General features: G+C 33.4%; 7 protein-coding genes across 9 annotated transcripts; 3 read left to right on the top strand and 4 right to left on the bottom strand.

Moving 5' to 3' along the window:
* Positions 1 to 15: 15 nt before the first annotated feature.
* Positions 16 to 2107, bottom strand: LOC145943873 (glutathione S-transferase theta-1). Of its 2 annotated transcripts, none has more exons than XM_083051768.1 (5): positions 1585 to 2107; positions 959 to 1068; positions 684 to 834; positions 419 to 599; positions 16 to 326 (listed from the first exon to the last, which is right to left on the bottom strand). In XM_083051768.1, exons 1-5 carry the CDS (start codon positions 1783 to 1785, stop codon positions 169 to 171), a joined length of 801 nt encoding a protein of 266 aa, XP_082907894.1. In that variant the 5' UTR covers positions 1786 to 2107; the 3' UTR covers positions 16 to 168. The 2 variants fall into 2 exon arrangements, with proteins under 2 accessions (XP_082907894.1, XP_082907895.1); XM_083051769.1 differs by having other exon boundaries at positions 105 to 326; positions 959 to 1184; positions 1585 to 2102.
* A 403-nt stretch (positions 2108 to 2510) lies between these two features.
* Tfiiealpha (transcription factor IIEalpha) lies at positions 2511 to 8442 on the top strand. 2 transcript variants are annotated; one of them, XM_083051763.1, is made up of 12 exons: positions 2511 to 2693; positions 2894 to 3118; positions 3196 to 3362; positions 3466 to 3594; positions 3863 to 4089; positions 4233 to 4437; positions 4574 to 4802; positions 4966 to 6571; positions 6654 to 6907; positions 7048 to 7195; positions 7317 to 7546; positions 7740 to 8442. In XM_083051763.1, exons 2-8 carry the CDS (start codon positions 2992 to 2994, stop codon positions 5139 to 5141), a joined length of 1260 nt encoding a protein of 419 aa, XP_082907889.1. In that variant the 5' UTR covers positions 2511 to 2693; positions 2894 to 2991; the 3' UTR covers positions 5142 to 6571; positions 6654 to 6907; positions 7048 to 7195; positions 7317 to 7546; positions 7740 to 8442. The 2 variants fall into 2 exon arrangements, with proteins under 2 accessions (XP_082907889.1, XP_082907888.1); XM_083051762.1 differs by having other exon boundaries at positions 2511 to 3118.
* On the bottom strand, positions 5621 to 8050 carry Arr2 (arrestin 2). Its single transcript, XM_083051764.1, has 7 exons — positions 7915 to 8050; positions 7713 to 7834; positions 7262 to 7561; positions 6958 to 7185; positions 6692 to 6880; positions 6353 to 6521; positions 5621 to 6184 (listed from the first exon to the last, which is right to left on the bottom strand). Exons 1-7 carry the CDS (start codon positions 7979 to 7981, stop codon positions 6039 to 6041), a joined length of 1221 nt encoding a protein of 406 aa, XP_082907890.1. The 5' UTR covers positions 7982 to 8050; the 3' UTR covers positions 5621 to 6038.
* An 803-nt stretch (positions 8443 to 9245) lies between the features above and the next one.
* Akirin (akirin) lies at positions 9246 to 13222 on the bottom strand. Its single transcript, XM_083051770.1, has 5 exons — positions 12596 to 13222; positions 10985 to 11175; positions 10663 to 10825; positions 10517 to 10573; positions 9246 to 10417 (listed from the first exon to the last, which is right to left on the bottom strand). The coding sequence occupies exons 1-4, from the start codon at positions 12783 to 12785 to the stop codon at positions 10563 to 10565; spliced, it is 555 nt and encodes a 184-aa protein (XP_082907896.1). The 5' UTR covers positions 12786 to 13222; the 3' UTR covers positions 9246 to 10417; positions 10517 to 10562.
* A 411-nt stretch (positions 13223 to 13633) lies between these two features.
* On the top strand, positions 13634 to 21926 carry LOC145943527 (leucine-rich repeat protein soc-2 homolog). Its single transcript, XM_083051096.1, has one exon. It carries the CDS (start codon positions 14000 to 14002, stop codon positions 15860 to 15862), a length of 1863 nt encoding a protein of 620 aa, XP_082907222.1. The 5' UTR covers positions 13634 to 13999; the 3' UTR covers positions 15863 to 21926.
* Positions 21927 to 22059: 133 nt separating this feature from the next.
* Positions 22060 to 23930, bottom strand: LOC145943528 (uncharacterized). The gene is made up of 6 exons (XM_083051097.1): positions 23614 to 23930; positions 23287 to 23437; positions 23032 to 23203; positions 22816 to 22937; positions 22399 to 22595; positions 22060 to 22312 (listed from the first exon to the last, which is right to left on the bottom strand). The coding sequence occupies exons 1-6, from the start codon at positions 23800 to 23802 to the stop codon at positions 22223 to 22225; spliced, it is 921 nt and encodes a 306-aa protein (XP_082907223.1). The 5' UTR covers positions 23803 to 23930; the 3' UTR covers positions 22060 to 22222.
* An 874-nt stretch (positions 23931 to 24804) lies between these two features.
* On the top strand, positions 24805 to 26669 carry LOC145943715 (uncharacterized). Its single transcript, XM_083051482.1, has 3 exons — positions 24805 to 25007; positions 25106 to 25255; positions 25570 to 26669. Exons 1-3 carry the CDS (start codon positions 24973 to 24975, stop codon positions 25790 to 25792), a joined length of 408 nt encoding a protein of 135 aa, XP_082907608.1. The 5' UTR covers positions 24805 to 24972; the 3' UTR covers positions 25793 to 26669.
* Positions 26670 to 26814: the final 145 nt, after the last annotated feature.

Raw genomic sequence — 26814 nt, 5'->3', positions numbered from 1 at the left:
TAATATAATATAATATAACACGTACAAACCTTTATTCAACAAATATAAAAATATTAACAAAAAAGAAAAAGTATTAAACTATTATATATATAGCCCATTTTTACCTCAAAAGTATAATGTTCACCATTTGTCGATTAAAACATGTATATGATTGTTACGTCTTTAAAATTAAAGCTTAAAATTGAAGCTTTGACGTGGTCCGGTTTCAGCAATTTTATTTAAAAACTTATGAGCTTCTTGATAGTGTGGACTTGTTGCTTCAATAACGTTTTCCATCCAAGCAGTCAGACTTGGTCTCCCCTTTTTCGGATCATAACCAGCCATACCTATAAAAAGAATTTCTTGTCATTAAAATATAATCAAACTATAATGCCTTATAACGTCTACGAGGGGATGCAAATAAATGTATATAACTTACGTGGTTGCTCCAGTTCACAAGCACAAAATATGTCAGCAATACTGATTGTGTTTCCAACTAAGAATTTCTTATCTTTTAGCCATACATTTTCGATAATGTCAAGACAATCACTCATACGTGTTTCAAATTCAGCCACTTTTTCTGGTTTTGGTGGTTTATTTTGCATAAGTGGATTAAGGAACTAAAATAAAAGAATAGAACAAAAAGAATCTTTAGATATTTTTATGCAGCAGAAAGAAGGTATGCAAATGTGATAATACATTACTTTTAATAAGAAATATGATGCACAATGTAATCTTGTATTGAGATGTTGCCATTCGAGATATTCATCAACTTTTGCTTGATCTTTTGAATCAGACGGATACCAGTAATCATCCACTTTAAATTCTCTACATATGTATCGCGCAATCCCTACACTAAAGGACAGTTGAAGATAATTAGAACACTAAGAATATAAATTTACCGATTTATATTTGATAATTAGAACAGTTAAAATACAAAATTTCATATTTATTATTTTTTAGAAAAAAGAAATAATACCTCTCGGTAAGTTTGAAACCATTGTGCTCTATGACAGGAACTTTCTTGAATGGATTAATCTGTTCAAACTCTGTAGTATATTGTTCGAGATTTTTCAAGCTTACAATCTTCTGCTCAAAGGGTATATCACATATTTTAAGAAATATGTATAGTGCTCTCGATGGTTGTGAAAGTAAATCGTAATATAACTTTAAAGTCATGTTTTGAGCAAAATTAAATATTTTTTCTAGAGAAAGAATAAAAACAAAAGTAAAAAAACTAAATAAAATGCATTTATTCTTTTTTGACTTTAAGTTTTTAATATATAATGTGCTAAATAAATAAATAAATTATATATATATATAAAATTAATATAAAATTGAAAAAATTATAATAAAATATAACGAAATAAATATAATTCACAGTTTTGGTTAGTTATAAAAAGTATATTCTTTATAATTTAGTAATAGTTAACTAACAAAATCTGTTCTTGATAAACTTGACTATCTGAATGAACATGACTTTGCGATAATTAATATTTAATATGTTACAAGCGGAGAATATTGAAATATCATTAAAAATATGGAATTTGACCTCGATAAGAAAAAATTAACAATTTGTACATATATTTATATATATAAACTTACGAACGATACAAGTGCAACAGGTTCTAATAATAGTACAGTTTCTTCTTCTTTTTCCTTATATTTAATGGCACTTGGAATATAAAAGTCCGACCTAAACGGCCGAAAATAGGTCGTACTTGAAAAGAAAGTGACAGGTGACACGCAAGTTTTAGCGCCGCCACTCGGGTTATGAGTGAAAAATCGAGAAAAATCCATGTGCATGCGCAGTAATGCAACTATGCGGCAACAAATTTAAATTTAAAAATCCATATTCACGTAGCATACTTCACGTTAAACACTCTACTCGTTTCCCCAAAATTTGTATTCGACTCGTAATATATTTATGCATGAAATTTATGGAAAGGGTTTATTCCGTAACGATTATTCAAAAAACTTGTCAAGAGAGAAGGCAGGGACAACACATATGCACTGGAAAATACAAGGAAACGAAAACGGAAGGACGAGAGAATCGTCGATCGAGGGCGTCGAACACGCGGGCGATTAGGATTATTCAGATAATTATTATTTCTCGCGCGACATAATAATATTATACACGTGTACTCACAACGCCGATGACAGGGAACGTCGTATTATCAGCCACATTCAGCAACACCACCTCTTCGTCGGCCGCACGCAAAGCGTCAAGATTCACTCTCGAAATGAAGAGGAGAAACATCCGCACGCGCGTTCTAATTATCGGCTAATTATCACTCGCGAGACGCGCATCAAGACGAAACACACTCATAAACCCACCTTCGACCTTCGACTTTCAACGAATGACGGCGCGGCGGCTCGGCGGCGACGGCGGCTCGGCGCTCTCCCCCCACTCCTCTCGCGCGCAACCGCGCCGCGCAGGAGTGGGGACGCGGAGTGGGAGGGATGACGCGTCACCGCGTCACGTGTCACGTCACGTCACGCGCAAGGTCAAGAGGGGTGCGCAGGTTCATTCCGCGCTCGTACGTGACGGAGAGTGGTCTGTTATTGGTAGAAATGGCAAGGAATAGCTGGATAAATTCATGTGCTTCGTTCGCAGGTTGAGTTGCCTCTCTTGAAAACTTTGTTTTATACAGTGTAGTCACGCGGGCTATTAAACTATGTATTGAAGATTGAAATTTAATAAATCACACAGGGTAAATAAATTTTAGATTCTCTCCTAATTAGTTAAGTTTCAAAAATGGATTACAATCTGACATATGGGCTTTGTGCAACTTCATGCAGTTTACGCTTACAAACTATTCACGGCGAATTATTCGCAAGTACTCGCTAAAAATCATTCGCAGCGAAAAATTCGCTGCATAAAAAGGTACCTTTAGTTAACAGACGCTTTCAGTTTGGTCTTCAACATCTTCAGCATCTTCAATCTTCAGCATCTTCAGCATCTTCGGTGCAATTACATATTATTATTTGTATGTCAAATATATGTGAAACATGAGTGCTGAGGAGAGACTGGTGACTGAGGTACCTAGTAGTTTAAAACAACTGGCACGTCTTGTTGTTCGTGGATTTTATACAATAGAAGATGCTTTAATTGTGGATATGCTGGTTAGGAATCCATGTAAGTGACATCCAAGTGTTATCCAAAATTCTACAATCAAAATAATTCTATATGAAAAAGATTGCACCCTTGTACAGGTATGAAAGAAGATGACATTTGTGAATTGTTGAAGTTTGAACGCAAAATGTTGAGAGCCAGGATTTCAACGTTACGAAACGATAAGTTTATTCAAGTTAGGTTAAAGATGGAAACAGGATCGGATGGCAAAGCACAGAAAGTTAATTACTACTTTATTAATTACAAAGTACGAATAATTGTGATTTCCTTTGACTCGACAATAAATGTATAGGAATTAATGAGACTAATGAGATATATGTAGTTGATGAAAATTTATATCTCTATTTTAGACGTTTGTAAATGTTGTAAAGTACAAACTCGACTTAATGAGAAAAAGAATGGAAACCGAAGAGAGAGATGCAACCAGTAGAGCTAGCTTTAAGTGTCCAAGTTGTTTAAAAACATTTACAGATCTTGAGGTAAGTATGACAATGTGATATAAATTATAAATCTTAACAATTAGAATTAAATTCTATATTTCATGATTACATTTTTATATTACAATAAAATAGCATAACATACTAATCAAAATATGTTACAATATTATTTAATTCTTATAATGATAATATAAAACATGAATATTATATATATAATACATGAAATTAATATGTTATACTATTGCATTGTTATAATAGTAATGTAACGCAATTATTATAACAGACAAAACTTCATTAAACTCTTGTATAGGCCGATCAACTTTTCGACATGAGAACTAGTGAATTTAGGTGTACATATTGCCGGGAGATAGTAGAAGAAGATCAATCTGCTCTTCCAAAGAAAGATTCCAGATTATTATTAGCAAAATTCAATGAACAATTAGAACCATTGTATATACTATTGAGGGAAGTAGAAGGAATCAAATTGGCACCTGAGATATTAGAACCAGAGCCTGTTGACATCAATATTATTCGAGGGTAAGTTTTTAAGAAAACATATATACAGGGGGGAAGGTACAATAATCAAATTATTTCGAATTTTGATCATTTTCATTTTTTTCATCATTTTCATTTTTTTCATCATTTTGACTTTGTTATTCAAACAATATTATGTTCTACAGTATCGACACGAGAAGACCAAGTAGTCTTAGAGCACCTAGTGAACAATGGTCAGGTGAAGCTACTAGAACTTCAGGTTTTATGGTTGAGGAGACTAGAGTGGATGTTACTATCGGAGACGAATCTCTAGATGATGCAGCAAATCACAGAAAGGAAAGACCTATATGGATGACGGAAAGCACAGTTATCAATTCTGATGGTTCACAGGTATATTATTTTGTTAAATATATATATACATGTAAAAAAAATATATATATGTATTTATATGTGTGTATTATATACATATATATATATATATATATATTATATATTCTGTGTCTTGATTCGTGTAACTGTCTCATAGCCTGACGGTGTGAACACGCAAGAAAGTATCTTGGACAAAGCTGCAGCTACTGCCACAAACGCAACTACGACAAATAATAAGCAGGGCGAAGATATCATGTCGGTGTTATTGGCTCATGAAAAGAAGGGTGGTATTAATTCTGCGGCATCTATTAAAGCAGCGCTTCCACAGGAATCCAGCGACAGTAGCGATAATGAGGAAGATGTGGAAATGCAAGCTGTTGATACTGGTATGAAAAATTATATATATTAAATATATTAAACAGAAATTTTAAAATTAGGATAATTGTAATCATTTAAATGTAAGATCAAAGAGAAAACCTCGAAATGCAGAGTGATAAATTATGGACAGTTAATCTGTGAATGTTTAAATTTTATCAATTAAATTTGCAGGTGAAGTGGAGATGATGGATTCCGAAGACGATGAACTTGTACCAACCGTTAGTGTCGGCGGTAAAACTGTCGCGATCACCGATGTTAACGATACTCTAATCGCAGAAATGACTCCAATAGAGAAAGAAGCTTACATCCAGACGTATCAGGAATATTATTCACATATGTACGATTAGATGAAGAACAACGAGCATCTTCATGATCTATATAAGACTGATATTGATTTGATATCTCTCTCGTTGTTCCCTGTAATATTTTTTATATATAGTCATAAAATGTATAATTTTTGAGAATACGGTATAGTCATCTTTTCATGATGATGTAACAACTTTGCTGGATCAGTTTGTGATTCTTTATATTGATAAATATAGTAGATTATATATTTGCTATAATTTTTCGCATCTAAAGAATTAATTGGCTTAAAAGAAAGAAGGACAAAAAGATGCATTTTTACAATTATATATTTTCTAATGTAATCACAACTGAACAATACTGTTACAACAGTTTTTTTAGTAATAATAAACAGAGTAGAGAGAAGGAATACTCTGTAAAACATAAGAAAATAATTAAGACGAATAATACCATGTCACTTCTGGTAAAACGGGAAATTTTCAAACTGAATCAAACATGAATTATTTAATAAGCTTGCTTGATATTTTCTTTTTTTTTTTTTTTTTTGTTTTCGCAGTGAATTTCTGTCCGATCACCACCATCGCACGGAAATTCCGAGGTGATTTTTATTAATTAGTTATCTTTTCGCTTTTTTTGTATTTTCTTGTTATTTTTATCTTCTTAACAATTCCATAATATAGTTAATGTTTCTTCACCTACGTTTATTTAATATTGCTCGTTCACTAAAAATCATCAAAAGAATCCAAAGAGACAGAAACTCATTTTAAATAAATTTTATATTAAATAATTGAATATTTTTAGACGAGTTTTTTTATTTATTTATTTGATGATTGTTTCAATTTTAATTGCTATTTAAATATAAAGAAAATAATCCACTATGAGCAGAAAGCTCCGGATTCTTTTGAAGTAATCGGTCGCGAGAAAAAGCGTCGACCTTTGATTTACTCTGGTTCGTTTAAACGCAAACGAGCAAAGTCTTCGAATACAATATTATCATCGTCATCGTTGGCATAGCAAGAGTTCTCGTATCGTGCTCTGTCGATGCTCTTGCTCTTCTTTAGCATGGCCTTTTCTTTCTCCATGACACCTGCGTAAAAAGAAATGCTCGAATGAATTTATAAACTAAGAAATTTAATCTTTAAATTAAATCTCATGTGGGTATGTGTGTTAATTTAAATATGTGAATTAAACTTTTGCAGTGAATAATTGCAGTATGTATAAGTACAAATGTGTTAAAATAATGTAAGCTACATACCAGGAGCCGGATGCATCAATTTGAATGGAACATCAGTGATCAGCTCGCCGCCCAGGGTACCGCAATTCAGCTTGACTCGGACAGAATAAGAAATCACGATACCCAAGGCTTCAGCCGGACATTTGCCTTCAGCGACTAAAGTCGAGGATGCCAGATTTACATCGTCATCCTGAACGATAGAGTCAAAATGGGTTGCCATAAATGTTAAAATATTTTTAGGTATGTTACTGTAGATTACACATTTATATATATATAATATTGTTAAAAAAATATACATTATATAAATTTTTATATATTTCAGTATTTTAACGCTGAAGTAGGACTTGTTACTTTACGCACTTTGAGATGCCCGTCGAGAGCGATGCCACGACGATCCTTGTTGCTGCTGGCCAAAGGCACAAGATAGAACTGTTTCGTGAAGGATGCCCCGGGTGTGATCGGACAACCCTCGCGAGTCTCCAAGCTAGCCACGTGTCGCGAAAATTGGGCATTCACCATAGTTACCTCGCAATGTTGAATCACGAACAACTATGTGGGAAAAAAAAGACGATAGCGGTAAAATATGCATACGAGAAATTTATTCGATTTAATTTCATAATATTCACCTTGATGTTTTTCACCGCTTTTCGGGAATTATTTGTAACTGTGACGTTCGCCGCAACTTTCTCGCCGTGGTAATAAATCTCTCTGTCCAGTGTGACTTCCAAGTTCAATTTACCTTGGGAGAAGGTGAAGCCCTTGGATACCAAAGAGCTGGGAAGTCGGCGACCTCGTGTCAGCGGGGCGTGTTGTAGTTTCTTGATAGCTAACGCTACGGAGGACCTTTTGTGTCCCTGAAAGAAAGTAAGAAAACATACATTTTTGCTGAAATTTTATTTTTAAAATACTTTTCCCTTATTTTGATTATACGTTATCTTCTTCGTTGTCCGCAACGAATACTTTCACGACATAATCAACTCCCAAGGGTTTTCCCTGATCGTCGTCGCCAGGTTGAAGAGTAACCGAACACGGAGCCGTCTGCGGAAAGTGGAACGTGAACGGATATGCGTTCGAACCCAAACGCTTCAACAGGCGTTCCTGAATCGATGTGGTCTCCTGCTTCTCTTTCTTCGATGGTATAATCTGATCGCGACACAGCACCAGCTCTTTGCTGAACTTGACTCCCATAACTTCGTCTTCCTCGCGACCATAACGGTACGTTGTCGTAACCTAAATATATGTGATAAAATATTAATATATATAATGTTACAATATTATTTATTAACGAGAAAGTTTTGGAGATGTTTCAAAAATTATATAAGAATAAGATCCTATAAGAAATATATGTAATGTGTATGTCCTAAATTAGAATTTTATTCACCTGACCAAGAATTTTGCGCCCTTGCAGGTAGTCATTTTCTACGACGACGACGCCGTCGATGGGATCAACGTAATCTAGATGGTCGATGAAGTCTCTCTTGCCCAGATACACCGTAACTTTGCCTGAATAAAATATTTTCACATTATTAAGCGCTTAAAGGATAAGATTTCGAAGAAGAGACTCGACAGTTGAGTAAACTCACCATTGGGAGTGGTCTTCTTGAATACTTTAACGGCTACAACGTAGGCCAAGAACAATAAAGGAAACATCTTGTTCTAAACGAACGAGTGATTTAGCAGAGAAATGTTTCCCGCCCAGAAGTGACACGTCTAGAGTAGCAAGAGTAGATCCTTATATAGTCTCGCCGGGGCTTCTTTCGCTTCGAAGCCGTACTATACTAACGAGATTACTTTATTATAGAACTGATTTAAGAGGATTGCGAGTTATTATGCAGAAAGAATCAATGTGCGATCGCTGCCATAAATCATAAATATTTTAATTATGATGGAGATAAATATTTTAATACCACTTGCAATATAATATTTGGTACAAATGTATCTCTATGTAGGAGACATTCTGCATATATATAATTTTTTTTTCAAATAGGAATAAGAAAACCCTTTTTTGTTCAGTCTTACGTTTATCTTTATTTCGATAATAGAATGTTTATACAATATAATACGGAGGTATCTCTTGTAATCGAAATAAAATCCCCTGAAATTTCACACGATCCTCGCTTGTGTGTTTCTACGAGTTTCCTTAATGATAACAGTACCTATCGCGAGCTTCAAATAGATATTACTTAACGTGTTAACAATTAAAAACCCGCTTATATTTCTTTGTAGTTTCTTCTTTTTTTGTTTTTCTCACATTCAGTAATTTATAGACAATCGATGTAACATATATTTTTTTCCTGTTTCGCTTGTGTGTATATATATATGTATGTGTGTGTGTGTGTGTATGCTGTGTGAGCATAAGCGTCGTATGATGCTCCCAAAAATATCATGGTAACTGAGAAACACTTTCTTTTTCTTTTTTTTTTGCGCAATATAAAAAAGGCAGTAGTAATTTGAATGCCCCTCGAAATGTGAGATGTTATTTACTCGATAATTACGATCGTAAAAAAAATATAGTCGAAAATTATTTTATATTGTGCTTATGAGAGAACTCTTGCCTTAGAATTTCTTTTCTTTTTTTTGGAGAAACAAAAATTTTCACCACAATTCATACAGTCAAGGATCGCAAGACTATATCTTTTTCTCAAATAAAAAAAGAAAAAAAAATCTGCGCGAAGAATTCATTATATTGCAACATAAAAAGAATTTCATTGTGTACTAAAAAAATTATTTTTATATACGAAATGACGATAACAGTAAATAATAACAGTATTAATAATAATCGTGATAAATATTTTTATATAATAATAGGCACAGTTAAAGAGTATGGTATATAATTATATTCATTATTCAGCACTTTTTTTTTATTACAACTACACAGAAATTCGTTGCTATCAGGGAACAGAAATACTGTATATGTGACAAGATTTTATGAAATCTTTATTCCAAATACTTATACTTCACAATGCCTTCATACAATGCCTACTATAATCTACAATATTAATCCGACACTTTTATGGTTCTTGTAAACGTTATATTTTAAATGAGATCGTCTTCCTTTTTTCATAAAAATTTTTAATAAAGGGTGAAACAAATATAACAACTGCAATAAAAATTACTGCAAAATATTAAGCTTTATAATTTTATAATCGTATCTTTACACAAAATGGTAAATTTTCTAGTCAAACAAAAAATTTTTGAAATTTTCTCGATGCGAGTTTATTACAACTCGTGAACCAATCGAAATAAATTTGCTATTTAACAAGTTATGCTAGTGTATCTTTCACGTGTAGATTTCGGTTTACAAATAATTCATAGAACTATTATTTACGCAATCATACATTGAATTCTAAACGTCATCTCGCTTCTCGCAGAACAGTTAGAGCTCAAAAAAGGCAATCCTTTTAATCACGCGCATTATCTTCTTCCTCGAAATTCGCGAAATGCATGATACACGTTTGCGTTAAGATACTTAGAGCATTGTTTGTCATATATACTTGAGCAATATCTAAATTATCATAGCATCAAGATGAGTAAACAAAAAAATTATATGGAATACATCACTTAGCATTTAACACAATGCTCTATCTGCACGACGTGTACGAAATCTCAAGAATTTCTGTCCGCGTTTTATAACCTCTCAACGAGCTAAGAGAAAAATATATTTGTGTGACAAGCTAGGAGAAAAATCTCTTAGCTCTTCTCTCTCCCCCCCCCCCGCCCCTTTCAGCTGGATATCAAGCTTTACACTGCAAATGTATCATATTTTTAACCGTAATAACATTTGTACATAAGTAGAATCAGTTCCCTGATACCAGCGCACTTCTAATGTTGAACAGTACAAATATGTTAGTCTCGAAAGTATACATAGTAAATTTTCGTAGTTTGTAATTCGACGCAATTCTTTTTTTTTTCTTCTATGAACTTACGTCATTAATTATTTTTTTTCTTTTGCTTTTTTTTAGCCCTTTTCTTCCCATCCGATATTTTGATAAAAACATCGTTTCTTATTCTTTTAGAGATGATTTTCGCAGCAAGACGATACTGCGAATCTCAGCGCAAGCAAAATTTGTTTCACACAGTAGAAATCTACAATAAAATGTTATAAAAATTTTCAAATTAATGTCTTTGTATTTCATTAATTTGAGATTTCATGGTTAAAAAAGAACGCACATTTACAAAACTTACCTAATGTTCTTCACAGAAATATCTCCTTATAAATAAGACTCTTTTCTTATGATAGATCTGAAAATAAAAATTGCAAGTTGTAATATATAAAGAATAAAAAACATAAATATAAACGTGCAGACGTTATTTTAATAATAAATACTTACAACTCGGTGCAGCCCCAGACTCGAATCTCTTTTGTATCTGATCGAATGTGAATTTGACAAAAGTGTCGTACTGTTCGGACAATTTTAAATGTAAGATCTGATTATATTCTTCTCGGATTTGCGTTTCTTGCTCCTTGAGCATTCGTTCGCAGATCAAGCCAACCTATAAAACCATTTTTATAGATAAAATCTACGAACCAATATTTAACTATCGTAGATAAATATTTACTATAGTAGTAAATATTCATCTATATAAAATATCACATTTTAAAAAGTAAAACTTTTTTTTAGACAACGTGCAACTCTTAACGGAGAATTTTACCTGTCTAAATGTGAATAGGGGTTTTTCCTTTCCACTAGAGCTACGACTAAAAGGAGTCGAAGAAGAGCCAGAAGGACTGGAAGGGCCTTCCATATCTGATGAATCACCACCATTAGTTTGAGGATGAAAGTGTAATTGTTTACGCCGTTGCAATCTGCGAATTTCTTCTCTGATGTTGGCAGCCATTTTTTCTGCATAACAATATACAATGACATTGTTTAAAATAAAAATATAAATATATATATATAAAAAAACATATATATATATATACACAATATTTATACTAGATATGATAAACAGTAAATTTTCTAATAAAATTTCAAAATTGTTCTTTCACATAGTTTCTTTGCATCATTCTAATGAAATTTCATAATTGTTAATATAATTTTACATAAGTAATATTAATATAATATAAAAAAATTACGCATATGAAATAATATAACATGTGACATAAATTTATATATTTCAATTTTTTCCTAAATATTCTTGATTATTCAAACAAATGTTTATTTAAATATTCAATTTCAGATATTTAAATATGAACCAATTCTATAAATAGAATAAATTATATTATATTATTCAGATATATACACACAACATATGCTGCATAATAAAATTATGAGATTAGAGATGTGTATAATTTTCTATAAACAGTTTTTTTTCCTTATGTTTTCTTTTTTTTGTAACAATTTGTGATATCATTTTAATCAAGTTTGTGTACCTTTTAATATCTAATTTCTTTTTTATTTCTTTCTATTTCTTTATATCTTAGTTCTTGTAGTCTTTATGTATTCTGTATAAAAGTTTTTAATTTTTTATCTCACGTACATAGTTTCCTTAAAAACTGCAAAATATATATCTGAACAATATTCTTTGCTCTTTCTAATCTAAATATACTTATTAATCATCCAATCATATTTCAGGCATCTCTGCTGACAAGACAAATGTCAACGATGATTTTCCTTCAAAAATGAAACATCATTTCCAACATATATATGTAACAATCTCTTTTTGTATCATATATGTTACTATATCTATACATTAACATATAGTCTTGTCACGAGCAGAAAAATAGCAAATGCATCATTCCTGGCCATACCTTTGCATTCCTCCTCTTACATACAGCCAAGATATATAAAAAAAAAAAAAAAAAAAAAACAAGAATAATGGAACGTAAACCCGAATATCCCCGAGCGCGTCCGTTACTACATTACCATATGATTTACGCGTGCAGCCCCTTCCCTTCGCAAGGAGTTCCGAATACGGGTTTTAAATCGCTAGAGCTTTTAACCGCCCCTACTCGCTATCTCTCTCTCTCTCTCTCTCTCTCTCTCTCTCTCTCTCTCTCTCTCTCTCTCTCTCTCTCTCTCTCTCTCTCTCTCTCTCTTCTTTCTTACTCCTTCCTTCCTTCGCTCCGTCTCTTTTCCGCCCTACATGTATAAGAAAACGAGTGCGTACAAGGGACCCAGAGAGAGAGAGAGAGAGAGAGAGAGAGAGAGCGAGAGGAAGGGAAAGCGAGACGGAGATAAACACGGAAAAACGCCGATAAGAGCGACGGAGAAGGGAAGCGAGAGGGGAAAAAATGGCCGCAGCCTGCAGTAAGGTAATTACCAGGCGTCAATTTGCTGGCTATCTCGCCGAACGGCGACGGCTTCTGCGCCAGAGGTCCGCCTCGCGGCGACGACGCGGTCGCGCCGGGCGACGCGCACGACATCGGCATGCACCTCCGTCGCTTGCTCGGCCGCCCGTGGCTGTGCACCGGGTCGAACTCCAAGGACCTCTTGAGTGTCGCGCACGCCATGGTGCTGCTGCTGCTGGTGACGCTGGTGGCGCGGTGTTCTCGGGCTCACTGCGTGCCGTCTACGACTACGCTGACACCCAGCGTACGGGCCGCGGCCCCGGGGACAGGGGGGAAGCGGGGTGCAGGAGGGGGACGTTGAAGGGGGGAAAGTTGCCAACGGGGAGATAAAGGGGAGCGGCGCGACGATCTGGCGCAGAGCGACGCGGGGAGCGAGGCGATGTCCAGGTCCAGGAGAGGATGTCGGTGCTCGTGGAGACGCGGTGTTTGACAGCTCGATGATCCGAGGACGGATTTTGTTTTCTTCCTCGCGTCAGGTCGCGCGCACAGACAAAACAAACACTGCGCTCTCGAACAATATGGCCGCCCCGCTCGTCTTCTACGCGAAGCGACTCCTCCCTCTTCTGTCCTGCCGGCCGAATGATCTCTTTCTTCGTTTTTCTCGTCGGTGGTTTCTGGAGCACGATGTACGCGCATGCATGATGGCGGACTCGAGCACCGCGACGTCCGACGAATGACGTTTCGAGTTTGACAGTTCAGCCAATAGGAGGAGGCTTTCTGGATAGTTTTCTGGATTCCTCTTTCTATTGGATATCGAATACAATTATTTGTATATCTGAAAGAAAAAAATATTTTATTTTAATTAAAAATTTCCTATTGATTACTATTATTATTTAATTATTATTATTTATATAGCTATTATTATTATTATTATTATTAATTACTATTCGAGATTACGATGCATTGAAAATTGACCAATACGAGGAGAGAGACTCTAGAAACTTCCCTTCTTGAATTTTCAATGCGATACGGGCCCTAGTGCGTTGGCGCGTGCGCAGTGCGCGCGAGTGCGAAGCGCACACAGATGTGACAGTTCTACATCGATAATGTCAATAATCACGGTCGAGCGTTAATTTTATGTGGACGCGCGTCGCAAGTATACGAAAATAAATATATACGATGTCGCAATAAGGTAAGGGGGCACGTACTCATCCGTAAACATCCTCGGGGACGCGAGTGATATCTCTCTCGTCGGTGGTCCACGGACGTAAGTTTATGCGTGGGGTCGCGTACATGCGTGCGGGTGTGCGAACCTCGCCTTTCTCTCTCGTACGCGCTCGTACACCACGTCGTCGTCGTCGTCGCGTGACGTCGCGGGGCGTCGGGGAACGTCGCGAGGAGGGGAGGAGGAGGACGACGACGGCGGGCGCTAGGTTATGAAAAAGTCGTACAAATACTGGACGGGCGTGGGTAACATATCGACGGTGTGTCTGTCGAACGCGAAGCGCGAACGCGCGACGAGTCTCGGGGACGACAGTCTGCCGAGTTTTTGCATGAAGGAGCAGGATATACCCGAGTACCTGGAGGGCTGCGGGTTGACCACCTGCACCGCCGGCGGCGACATGCCCGAGGACATGGAGGTGCTGCGCGACAATAAGGAGCATGCGGGAGGATGCAACAAGGAGAAGAAGCTGTCGACCACGTCCATCAGCGGCGGAGGCCAGGCCGACACCAAGAAGACCGTCATGGTGAAGCATCCGGAGTCGAACAAGCCGAAACCCACGACGAAGAAGAGCAAGCCGATCCAGGCGGAGCTGGACGTGGCCAAGGAGTTTATACGTTGTCGAGATGAATGCGTTAAACGGTTGGATCTCAGCAAGGCCAGCATCACTAATCTACCCAGTTCCGTGAGGGAGCTGACCCACCTGAGGGAGTTCTACATCTACGGTAACAAACTGGCGACTCTGCCGCCCGAGATCGGCTGCCTGGCGAATCTGGAGACCCTGGCGTTGAGCGAGAACTCGCTCACCAGTCTGCCCAACACTCTGGAGAATCTAAAGTCCCTCCGGGTCCTGGATCTCAGGCACAACAAGTTGAACGAGATACCGGACGTCGTCTACAAGCTCACGTCACTCACCACGTTGTTCCTGCGCTTTAATCGGGTCAGATACGTCAGCGATAACATACGAAATCTGACGAACCTCACCATGTTGAGCCTGCGAGAGAACAAGATCAAGGAGCTGCCCGCTGGGATAGGCGAACTCGTCAATCTCATCACGTTTGACGTTTCGCACAATCATCTGGAGCACCTGCCCGTGGAGATTGGCAAGTGTGTGCAGTTGTCCACCTTGGATCTACAGCACAACGAGCTCCTGGACATCCCGGAGACGATCGGCAACCTGGTGTCGCTGACGAGATTGGGTCTACGTTACAATAGATTGTCGAGTATCCCCAAGTCGTTGGCCAACTGCAAGATGATGGACGAGTTCAGCGTGGAGGGCAATCAGGTGTCGCAGCTGCCGGACGGTCTGCTGTCCAGCCTGTCGGATTTAACGACGATCACGTTGTCCAGGAACAACTTCACCGCGTATCCGTCAGGCGGACCGTCCCAATTCACAAACGTTTACTCTATCAATCTGGAACATAATCAGATTGACAAGATACCGTACGGTATCTTCTCCCGTGCCAAGAACCTCACCAAGCTGAACATGAAGGAGAATCAGCTGACCGCTCTACCCTTGGACATCGGCACCTGGGTGAACATGGTCGAGCTGAATCTCGGTACGAATCAGCTGATGAAGATCCCGGACGACATACAGTGCCTGCAGAGTCTGGAGATCCTGATACTCTCCAACAATCTGCTGAAGCGTATTCCGGCCACTATAGCGAATCTGCGTAAGCTGCGGGTGCTGGATCTGGAGGAGAATCGGATCGACTCGCTGCCGAACGAGATCGGCTTTCTGCGCGAGCTGCAGAAGCTGATCCTGCAGTCGAATCAGATCGTCATGTTGCCGCGCGCGATCGGCCACCTGACGAATCTCACGTACCTGAGCGTCGGGGAGAACAACCTGAATTATCTGCCGGAGGAGATCGGCACTCTGGAGAACCTGGAGTCCCTCTACATCAACGACAACGCGAATCTGCACAATCTACCGTTCGAGCTGGCCTTGTGCACGAATCTCAGTATTATGTCAATTGAGAATTGTCCATTGTCCCAGATACCGGCGGAGATAGTGGCCGGTGGACCGTCGCTGGTGATCCAATTTCTTAAGATGCAGGGACCCTATCGGTCCATGTAACAGATTAATTAAGGCCGCGTGTCACTTTGCGCGCCGCCCCGAGTCACAGCTTGATGTCGATTCTTAATCACGAAAGAGAGAGAGGGGGAGAAAGAGAAGATGTTTGAAAGGGAAGATGTATTTGTAACACGGATATCTGTCGAACTTAAATTCTCACTCTAATGATCTCACTTTAAAGAAAATAACATTATTGAGATACACTGTATAAAAACGAATTAGATTGTTTCTTTGTTCCTTCGGTGTCGAAAGGATATTTCTTTTCAAGTGCAAAAGGCTAACTAAGTGTAATGTAAAATTGGTGCTGTCGAATATTGTTCTTGCAAATGGGAGAGAAATATATATATATATATATATATATATATATATATATATATATATATATATATAGAATAGTCTTCTTGTGCAATTTTAAAACTTGAGATGTTTTAAAGCTCATAATAACTTTATCAATGTAAATTATCAAAAAGATGATACAAACTATATTTATATATAGGTGTCTTTTTCTTAATTTATCATGTTATATTTATGTGCTTTATCGAGAGATGTGTGATAGTATATTTCAATTAATAGTTTCTAAAGAAATTATATACGTTGTCCATAGTATGTTTTTATATAACGCAATAAGTTGCTTATTTTCTTTATATGCATAAAACAGAATTCTAAATTATATTAAGTTTGTGCTAAAAATATGATGCAACTGTTTCATTTTTTAAAATTTGATTGTAAGAAAATATATGCAAACTCCCATTTTGTAAATATTGCTTATAAACAAATGTAAATTAAATCTTATGTTGATTGTGATAGAGAAAAAGCATTTTATAAAACAGATAACGCTATATCATTCTCGTAAGAACTATTTTAATATACGTTGCAATTATTTTTTAAAGCTTAGTAAAATATAGTCTGCGTTTTATTTATTGGCAAAATTTGTCAATTAAACGTAGCTTATACAAATTTTTTAAAATTGTAATTATAACATATTTATATATATATACAAAATTGTATATGTATATAAGAAAATTGTGCAACAGCGTATCATTACGAAAGAATACAATATAAACGTCCTATCTACTACATAAGTACAAACAAGTGAGACAAGATCTTTAATTTAGAAATGATAGAAGAAGACGTGTTAAGAATCGACATCAACGACATTGTTTGTTGTACTAAAAGGTTGAAACGTACTTCGTATATATTGTAAGCGAGAAAAAAAAAGATATTTTATTAAAATATTAAATTGAAAAGTTGTGAATATAACGTGCACACAAAACGAACGTCGGTACACATAAGTTTCCATACATACATTCTGATGTTATATATGCGTATATTTTTTTCTCATTTTCTCGTCGATGTGTATGTCACCTTATGAGGTACAAAATACACTAAGATCATTCTACGGGAAGTCACACTTCTGAAACATAAAAAGATAGCTATATTTATCTAAATCAACAATGCGTACCGAAGGGCGAATATATTAGCGATTTTTATTTAAATATCAATAAATTTAAGCAGTGAAACGAAGAATACACTCTATTACGTCTGTGAAAGTAGGAATTATACAAAGGAGAAAAAAATTATCTCTATACATATGAAGCAACAGAGTGTATACGATATTGCATTAAAATTTTTTAATTTTTATTATATTATTTGCAATAATTAGATTATACATATTTTTTATAGAGAGATTTAGCAATAAGATGAACTCAATATGCAATTATTTCCTTTTGTACAATCACAAAATATCTTTACTGTCATTATATATAATATTTCTCTTTGTTCACACTCTTTGCTGTTTTGTAAATTTTCTTAAACTGTGTACAGTCTCAAATATATATCTCACACATTAGAGTACTTTTCTCTTCTGGTATATTTATCTATATTTGACTAATTTGAAAAATGCGATTATATTGTAAAATTTTGTGCTATTTTACAGGAATAATTGCACAGGGAGTTCACCTTATAATTGCTCCATCATCGTGATAAAATACATATAATTGTTCCTAATTATTGCAAATTATATAATAATAGTAAATCTAAAAGTTTTAATGCGATATTGTACAATCTATTACTTCATATGTATAAAGATGATTTTTCTTTTTTCTATAATTCTTAGTAAAATAGCACAAAATTTTATAATATAATCCACAGCTTTGTTCAAATTAGATAAATATAGATAAATATATAGAAAAGGAAAATCTCGAATGTGTAAAATGTATATTTGAGACTTTACGTTAAACAAATTTGAGTTTAAAAAAAGAAATTTACAAAGCACAGCAAAGTAAATGAAGAAAAAGTATATATATATGACAGTGAAGATATTTTATAATTGCACAAAAGTGAAAGAAAAGAAAGGATGCGCGGATCTTTCTCTGTTTTCGTTTACGTAACGATATGTATCTCGTGCGACAATTAAAGCAATGAAGCCACATTGTATACACAGCGTCAGGAATGTCTTCCGATGAGTTTGGCATTTTCGAGGCAGACACATCGTGTCTAGATATTCATGTATAATAATCATTTCGATTTTCAAAAAAATTAGCAATATTATTACCAAAGAGAAGATGAAAAGAAAGTTTTATTATGTTCTGTTAAATTTTATATTTTATTTTAATTAGTCAAACTTATCAAATTATTCATTGTGACTAATAAATCTGGACACGATACTGCAATTCGAAAATGTCCAAGTCGAAATTCAAGACATTATTCCTAACACTTTCTATATTGTAGAATGTGCTTTTATTAGATTAAAGAAGATTGCGCTGCCAACTGTAAACGTAAAAGAAGAAATGGAGAATGCGACATAATATTGAGCATTTTTTCTTTGAGATTATATTTTGCTAAGTTCCATAAAATCGATCAATTTTGCTTACTAAATCTCATTTCTCTTTCATATCAACGTTGTTGTTCTGCTCTCAACTCTGCACAAAGAAATAGTGCCAATATAATTGTAAAGTTACATGTATTATATATATATATAACATACATACATATATAAGTATATATATATATATATATGTGTGTGTGTATGATTATATTTATATGCGCGTTACATATATTATTATAATTATGAGATAAGTATTATTATATCTATATATAAACAGGCTCGCATTTAAAAATGTGCCTATAAATCTATAGGTTTTGAGTTCTTTTAGAATCTTTATGGGTTATCAATTTCTTCATTCTCGATAGTCTTCTCGCTTATTATATTAGTCTTTCTCGCTGTATATGTTGTTAGACTGTATTTCTCTATATATGTTATGTAGTGTAATCATATAAATTAGGCTATATCACATTATTTGCGAATGCAATTAGCAAATTTGTTCTCATCGTCAATTTCAATGTCTTGTGACTTACTTAAATATTGGGTCTTTATATTGTTATTGTGGCATTTAACATTATGTGTAACTAATTTAATTAAATTTTAATTCAATTAAGATATATAATATAACAAGTATCGCAAGGATTTGGATCATAATTTAATTAAAAAAATATATATATCAGAATCAGACAATCTCATTTAACGTTAAATATGTGAATATATTCTGCGTAGTAATTTTCTAAGTTATAACAATTATTTTCGTGTTTAATTCTAAATCCAGAATCGTCAGATTTCTCTTCCAATTTTTCTTCTAATAGAAAGAATATGTTCGTCAAAAGTGATTTGTGAAATTTCGAAACGATTATTATGTATGTTGCTTTGCATATGCTTGTTCAGTAATTGCACATATTAATTATTAATGCGTTTTTAATAATTAACTAATGTCTGATACTCTCTCTCTGTAAAAATCTCTATATATCACAGTTGAGATTGTTAGTTCTGCGAAAAAGAAAAAAGAAGCTTCTTTCGTATCAGAGTAATCTATTGTCTTATAAAATTATAAATGATAAGCGTATCTTGTTAAAAAAACTGCAACTATCATGTGGTTGTGGTGAGAAAATCTTTATTCAAATGCTATAATTGTCTCTGAATATTAATTATCATTTTTTCTTTTTTTTATATATATCTATTTGTGACGAGAATCTTATGTTCCTATCTTTCATTATATATGCAGCAATTATGATTATGGAGATATTTTCTTCGATGTAACGAAAAGTGCTCGATATAATCATATTTGCGATTATAAATGTCATCCCCTAATTTTTCTTCGATCTCTAATGTTACAAAGTGTTTGATATTGCTGTTGTAATTTATGGTTTAGCATAATTCTATTGTTACACATTAAACGTGTCTCACACAATTTATTAATTATGCTATCTCTATACATTCTCTCTTTGTATTATCTGTTTGTCGCGTGAACAAAGATATTTGAATTTAAATCAGAAGATGGAACTTAGCAAATTCTCTGTTTAAAATATTTTTTCTCTCTTCGTGTTAAAGTTTAATGTGTAATACGTTGCGAATTCCGCTTTAATAAGAGTATATAAATAAATATATATATATATATATATATATATATATATATATTTATATACACTTTATATGTATCTATTTGTGTCTGATTATGACAGTATGTATCTATGTTTTACGGAGATATCAGAGCGTATTCGAATCTCGCAAATATTGTGTGAAATGTCTCTTTGGCTTCCTGTTTTAAAGTCGGTAAGAATCTTTGTCGCTGAGGAATTGTGTAAAAATTAATTAATTTACAGATTTTCTCCATTAGATTGTACATACGATATTATATTGATTTTATGATTTTAACGTCGTTAGATCTTAAATTAAAGATAAATAATTAGCAAAAGCGTTCTCGTTTTCATACAGATTATTACTTTGTAATCTATCATGAATGAAGGAGAATATATTGTAAAAATTAATTAGCGAAATTTAACAGTGTGCACAAACGTACGACAGAACTACTTTGCAAAGGTTCTTGCTGATTAATGAGAAAATATGTCGAATATGAAATCTGAAAGTGAAAATTCCTTTCATTGTATTATATAGGATAAAGGTTGCAGCGTATTAACGGTCGCCATGGGCTCCCACTTACAGAAACTATTAATAGTGAAATACGTCTTATCGACGTCGAAAAACGTCAGCGGTTTTATCGGTATTAGAAAAAAGATTTATTTTAAAGAGGTATCATATATATATATAATTTTATCTAGTGTTTATATACGTAATGTTATGTAAGGAACAATATGCATTGCGTGCATTATATATTTTTTAGAAGTCTTTGGATTTTAGTATTAGTATATAGAATTTTATACATACATCTATATAGCATTTCTTTTTTTAACTATATATTTATATGCGCTCGTATTATGTATGTTATTTAGAGGTTGCAAGGATGTATATTAATACTTTCGCAATTATCTTATTTTAAATATTTCGATTATTATAGTATATTAAGTTCATTATTGTTGCAAGATGAGATGTTAAAAATCACACGATATCAATATATTAAAATTTAAAAAAAAATCAAAATAATTAAATTTAAAGGAAAAGAATATCCAAGCTTTTAAAATCTTGGATTGCATTTTTAATTGAACGAAGGATTAATGATGAATTTTTGGAAAATTTAGCCGTAACAGAGTGATACGAATATTATCCTATATACGAAAGCTGCAATTTTAAAGATTATTATTCGTTAATTAGAGAGATTAATGTTACGAGATTATCTAAATGATATAACGTGGCGATCGTTTAATAACGAATTAGTTTCTAGATATCGTAATGAAAGTCTTCACGTGTGGAAAATTCATGAAGCCATTCACATATGTAAAAAAGTTGCCACAAAATCGGTGATACAATACAATCCGTTGTGATAAACTGTTAAACAGTTTTAAAAAAAGAAGTAAAGCAAAATACACAAATCGATAGACGGCACATAGTCCCCGTGGTTTGCAAGCGATAAATTTGCAAACAGTTGCAAACGCACAATACGCTATTCTGAGAGAATAAACATTTATCGAATAGTCTATTGAGCAACACACACAAAATATTGTGTTATGTGTAATATAATTCCAAGAATGTAATATTAAATGTAATTCAGTGTACATTACGTAATTATACGAGAGAGACGCTGTATAAATATTTCTAAATATACAAATATATTATGAAATATTTTCCCGAAATTCATATTCTTTTGCTTTTTGCACTATCTCCTTTGGACTTTTAGTAAAATGTTTAAATTACTATTAAAATTTTTTCTTATATAATATAAAACATGATGTTTAAAGTAATTAAATTACTAATATATAGTTAAAAGTAATATATTTTGTATTATTACTTAATGAACATTTACATTAATGAACCAAAGGCAATTTTTGATAAACAATTCATAATGAAAATTTAATTATTTTTAATATTTGAAATGAAAAATGTAAAATAAATGTAATTAAAACTATAATAATTATTAATTACATGTGTTGACGATGTTGTTCAAATTTGATAGAAATCTCACTGCGTGTCTTTGGGGTAAAATTGTCCAGTTTCTCGCTGCATGTGAACTGTAATTATTATTAAAATATCTTAATATTATTATCACAAGATACATAAAGTGATTTACAGAAAAAGGAAATAATTTTATACATACTTCTGTAGATACATTTGTCATTGTTGTTTTTGCAGGAAGCACGATACTCCTTTCAAGGAATAATTGAGGATAATTTTTGGAAGACACAGTAACTTTTTTAGCAGGTGTAAAATTTGTGTCATTTTTCAGGCACGATTTATTTTTTACTCCTTTTGACAACTCCTTTTGATAGCTGTGTGTTTTCTTGTTTATTGAATCTGCGAAATAATTGCAAAAATAATGCATTAATATAATATTATAAAAATCAATGGAACAATATATTGATAAAATTAATATAGCAAGAAAAAATATCTACTGTTTTAATTTATAAATTATTATATATACAGTAGATTTAATATCTTTATAATTTATCGCGCCAAAATTATACTAAAATAATAAGAAATAAAACTAAAAATATATTAAAATAATAAAACATACTTTCGTGATCTGAATCACTCATGTGCCGTTTGATTTTGTTAACACTATCAGGAATTACTTCGTCAAATATTGGTATTGATATTGTCGCAGGTTCGCATGAAGATTCTGAAGGACTTATCAGCCTAGAATCAAAAAATTTTCGTAAAATTAATATAATTATTAATTATATAATTACATATATATATATATATATGTATATAAATGCTGTAAACGCACCTCAATAATTCTGTAATATCATTCGCAATTAATTGCAACTTCCATAAATTCATTAAGGTACTTTCCACCTCTTGTTTGATATTTTCCTCACAATAATTAAAGCTAAATATTTCCATTCTGATTGTATCAATTTCGTTTATGAGATCAGTCACTTCTGAACTCTTTTCGACATCTAATAAGAGAATTATCTTTTCTTTAATGAAAAAATATCTCCTAAATTTTAATTTTTAATCTGTACTGCGTTAATTATTCTACCGTCTTTATCATTGTTTCTTATTTTTTTTGTGCAATCAATTTCGAAGGGATAATATTTAAAGATACCAGAGAAATTATGTTCGTGAGTAAATTGCCATACTTGTTCGCAAAATGAATCTTCTGCTGACCATACTTGATAATTTAATTCCTCCTAAAAAAATTTACGTATTAGAAGAGCACAAAAAGCTGGAGAAAGTCTTTCGAGATTCATGTTTTTTTAATATCGTAAACTTAGTTGCGAAATTTTGCGAAGAAATTCTTCTTGTGAATTGCGTCATCAGTAAATTATATATAAACAAAAGTTTTTTTTCGGGCAGTTATACATACCAGCTTTTGTTGTTCTTCTTTTAATACTTTTTCCTTTTCCAAAAGACTATTTTGATACATACTTATTGTATCTTTTATCATCTTCAGTTCTACTCTTTTATTTTCATGTGCGATCAAAAGAGAATTCAAAGTAGCTTTTTTTGCGTTATTGTTTGCGTTATTATTCTCCAAAATATTCATTTTTATCATTCGTTATATCGAAATAATAAAACAGGAAATGTTAATACAAGATATTATTTAGTCTGCACTAAATTTTAATTAGTTTATTCTTTATATAGCTTACAGTATTTTATTTATAATTACCCGAAATTTTAAGAAGCGCCGAAAGCGCCATCTCTAGCTCTTTTTCCCTAACTATAAGATCGAGAAAAAGATGACAACATAATCGCTATTATAAAAATTCCCTAGAGAGTCTTCGTCTAGCTTCGAGTTACGCTACTATATATACTGTATATACTATGCCATAAGGTCGAGAAAAAGATGACAACATAATCGCTATTATAAAAATTCCCTAGAGAGTCTTCGTTTAGCTTCGAGTTACGCTACTGTATATACTGTATATACTATGCCATAAAGTCGAGAAAAAGATGACAACATAATCGCGATTTTAAAAATTCCCTAGAGAGTCTTCGTCTAGCTTCGAGTTACGCTACTATATATACTGTATATACTATGCCATAAGGTCGAGAAAAAGATGACAACATAATCGCTATTATAAAAATTCCCTAGAGAGTCTTCGTTTAGCTTCGAGTTACGCTACTGTATATACTGTATATACTATGCCATAAGGTCGAGAAAAAGATGACAACATAATCGCTATTATAAAAATTCCCTAGAGAGTCTTCGTCTAGCTTCGAGTTACGCTACTATATATACTGTATATACTATGCCATAAGGTCGAGAAAAAGATGACAACATAATCGCGATTTTAAAAATTCCCTAGAGAGTCTTCGTTTAGCTTCGAGTTACGCTACTGTATATACTGTATATACTATGCCATAAGGTCGAGAAAAAGATGACAACATAATCGCTATTATAAAAATTCCCTAGAGAGTTTTCGTCTAGCTTCGAGTTACGCTACTGTATATACTGTATATACTATGCCAGAAGATCGAGAAAAAGATGACAACATAAAATCGCGATTTTAAAAATTCCCTAGACGTACCATACAACCAATCAACACGCATGTCGCCAAATGAAACAACTCATATGTGAAACTGCAACTTTACGAGCATTTTGGAATGAGAGATTCTTCGACATATAAGCAAAATTTGGAATACGAGATACAGAAACTTGACCGCACAATTAGTTTTGAATCTGTCTTTGGTTATCCTCTTTGGTTATGCTGATAAATCAGTCATGAGTTCGAATGGTATAAAGTTATTGAAAAAAGCGTGAGTATGCAATTTATAATGCGAAAGTAAAAACATCGCGATATAAGAGCGACAATGTAACGCCTTAGAATTCTTCTGATTCTTTTCCAAATTTACAGGGATCCGTTTCCGCAAGGAGTTCGTTGTCAAAAGTGCCTGGAAATGGGACACTGGAGTTACGAATGTAAGGGTAAGAGGAAATATCTGCACAGATCTTCTCGCACATCACAATTGAAAAAGGCTCTGCAACAGCAACAAGATGGCAATACGTATGTTATTTGAGATCTTTTGTTATGTATACACATTTTCCTTAACGAATCACAATTCGTTATGAAATGCTTGGAAGAGATAACGTTCTCCAGCTTTTAAAGAAACAAATATTTTGGTATCAAGGATATTCATTAAATTGAATTATTTTAGATAATGTTTCTTCTCTTTCTCTCTCTTTATGCATAAAGGAAAATGTGCAATGAATAAAATAGATATATTCAAAATTAAAGATATCAAACACTTTTAATTTTGAGATAAAACATTATCTACATTTGAATAAATTTAACAAACTTTAAATATATTTTATTTTTAGTCAGGTGCAAAATAAGGAAACAAAAAAGAATCATGTCAGAAAGAAAATGAGGAAGGAAGAATCCAGCAGTTCGAGCGATTCGAGTTCTTCTAGCAGCGAAGATTCTAGTAGTAGTGAAAGTAGTAGCAGCAGTTCTTCATCAGATAGCGAATCGGACTCTAGCGACAGTGTATCTAGTAGCAGTAGTAGTAACAGTCTTAGTAGTAGTAGTTGTAGCCCATAAAAAATAACACAGATCGCACAATGAACCAAGAAGAAATGCCCTTCTGGCTATTTTGTTATAACATATTTTTTTATATGATAGATGTTCCACTCAAAATCATTTTGTCACCTAACAAATTTGATACGAAAAGTTAAAACTAAAACAAAAAAAAACATGTAAAACAGCTGTGAACAATTTTTGTCTGTTGTGCAAATATGTAATTCGTAAAATTAAATTCAGAATGGAAATAGACTAAGAGCCAGGGGCTCGATTCTTGAATTCATTCGCAAGAGAAACGTATTCGCAATTCGTACGCAAATTCGGCTCTTACAGAAAAGTTGCAAGTTGATTGGTTATTGCATGGCTTTTAGCCAATCAACTTGCAACTTTTCTGTAAGAGCCGAATTTGCGCATACGTTTCTCTTGCGAATGAATTCAAGAATCGAGCCCCAGGTATAGAAATCTTGTCAGTATTGTATATTGAGACCAGATCTGCTGCTGATGGTCCAAAGGAAGACTTAAATGTTCAAACAAATTAAATAGAGAAGAATTTAAAAACAAGTTGTTACATATGGCTCTTATTAGCTAGCTTCCATCCTGAATTTGTATTTATATATCAGAGTCTTTTTATTTTATTATTGTAACATTAAATATTTTTTTCTTGAATCAATTTATGTAAAATGTTTAGTTAAAATGAAACTTTTTTTTTTTGGTAACCAAGTTTTTTGATTGCATAATGATTGCGCACTATCACATAATGATTTGTGATACTAATATAAAATCAGTTTTTATATATGTTTAAGAATATATATAATTATCTTCGTATAGGTATAAAATATGTATATGTACTGAGTATAGTTTATAAGATTTTTTTTATCATAAGATACAAAGTATAAGTTCTCTTGCATTAGCATTTATCATGTTATTTTCATAAAACTTTTAAAAAATTTAATATTGAATGTAATTGTGAAATCTATTATTAGTTATTATATAGAATAGATATTTAAATATAGTGTATTATTTTTGCTACTATTGCTTAAATA

This window comes from Prenolepis imparis, unplaced genomic scaffold (assembly GCF_030444845.1).
Source record: "Prenolepis imparis isolate NDT839.2.m4 unplaced genomic scaffold, iyPreImpa1.0 SCAF_12, whole genome shotgun sequence".
Classification (NCBI taxonomy): domain Eukaryota; kingdom Metazoa; phylum Arthropoda; class Insecta; order Hymenoptera; family Formicidae; genus Prenolepis; species Prenolepis imparis.
This window is presented reverse-complemented; position numbering and strand designations above follow the sequence as displayed.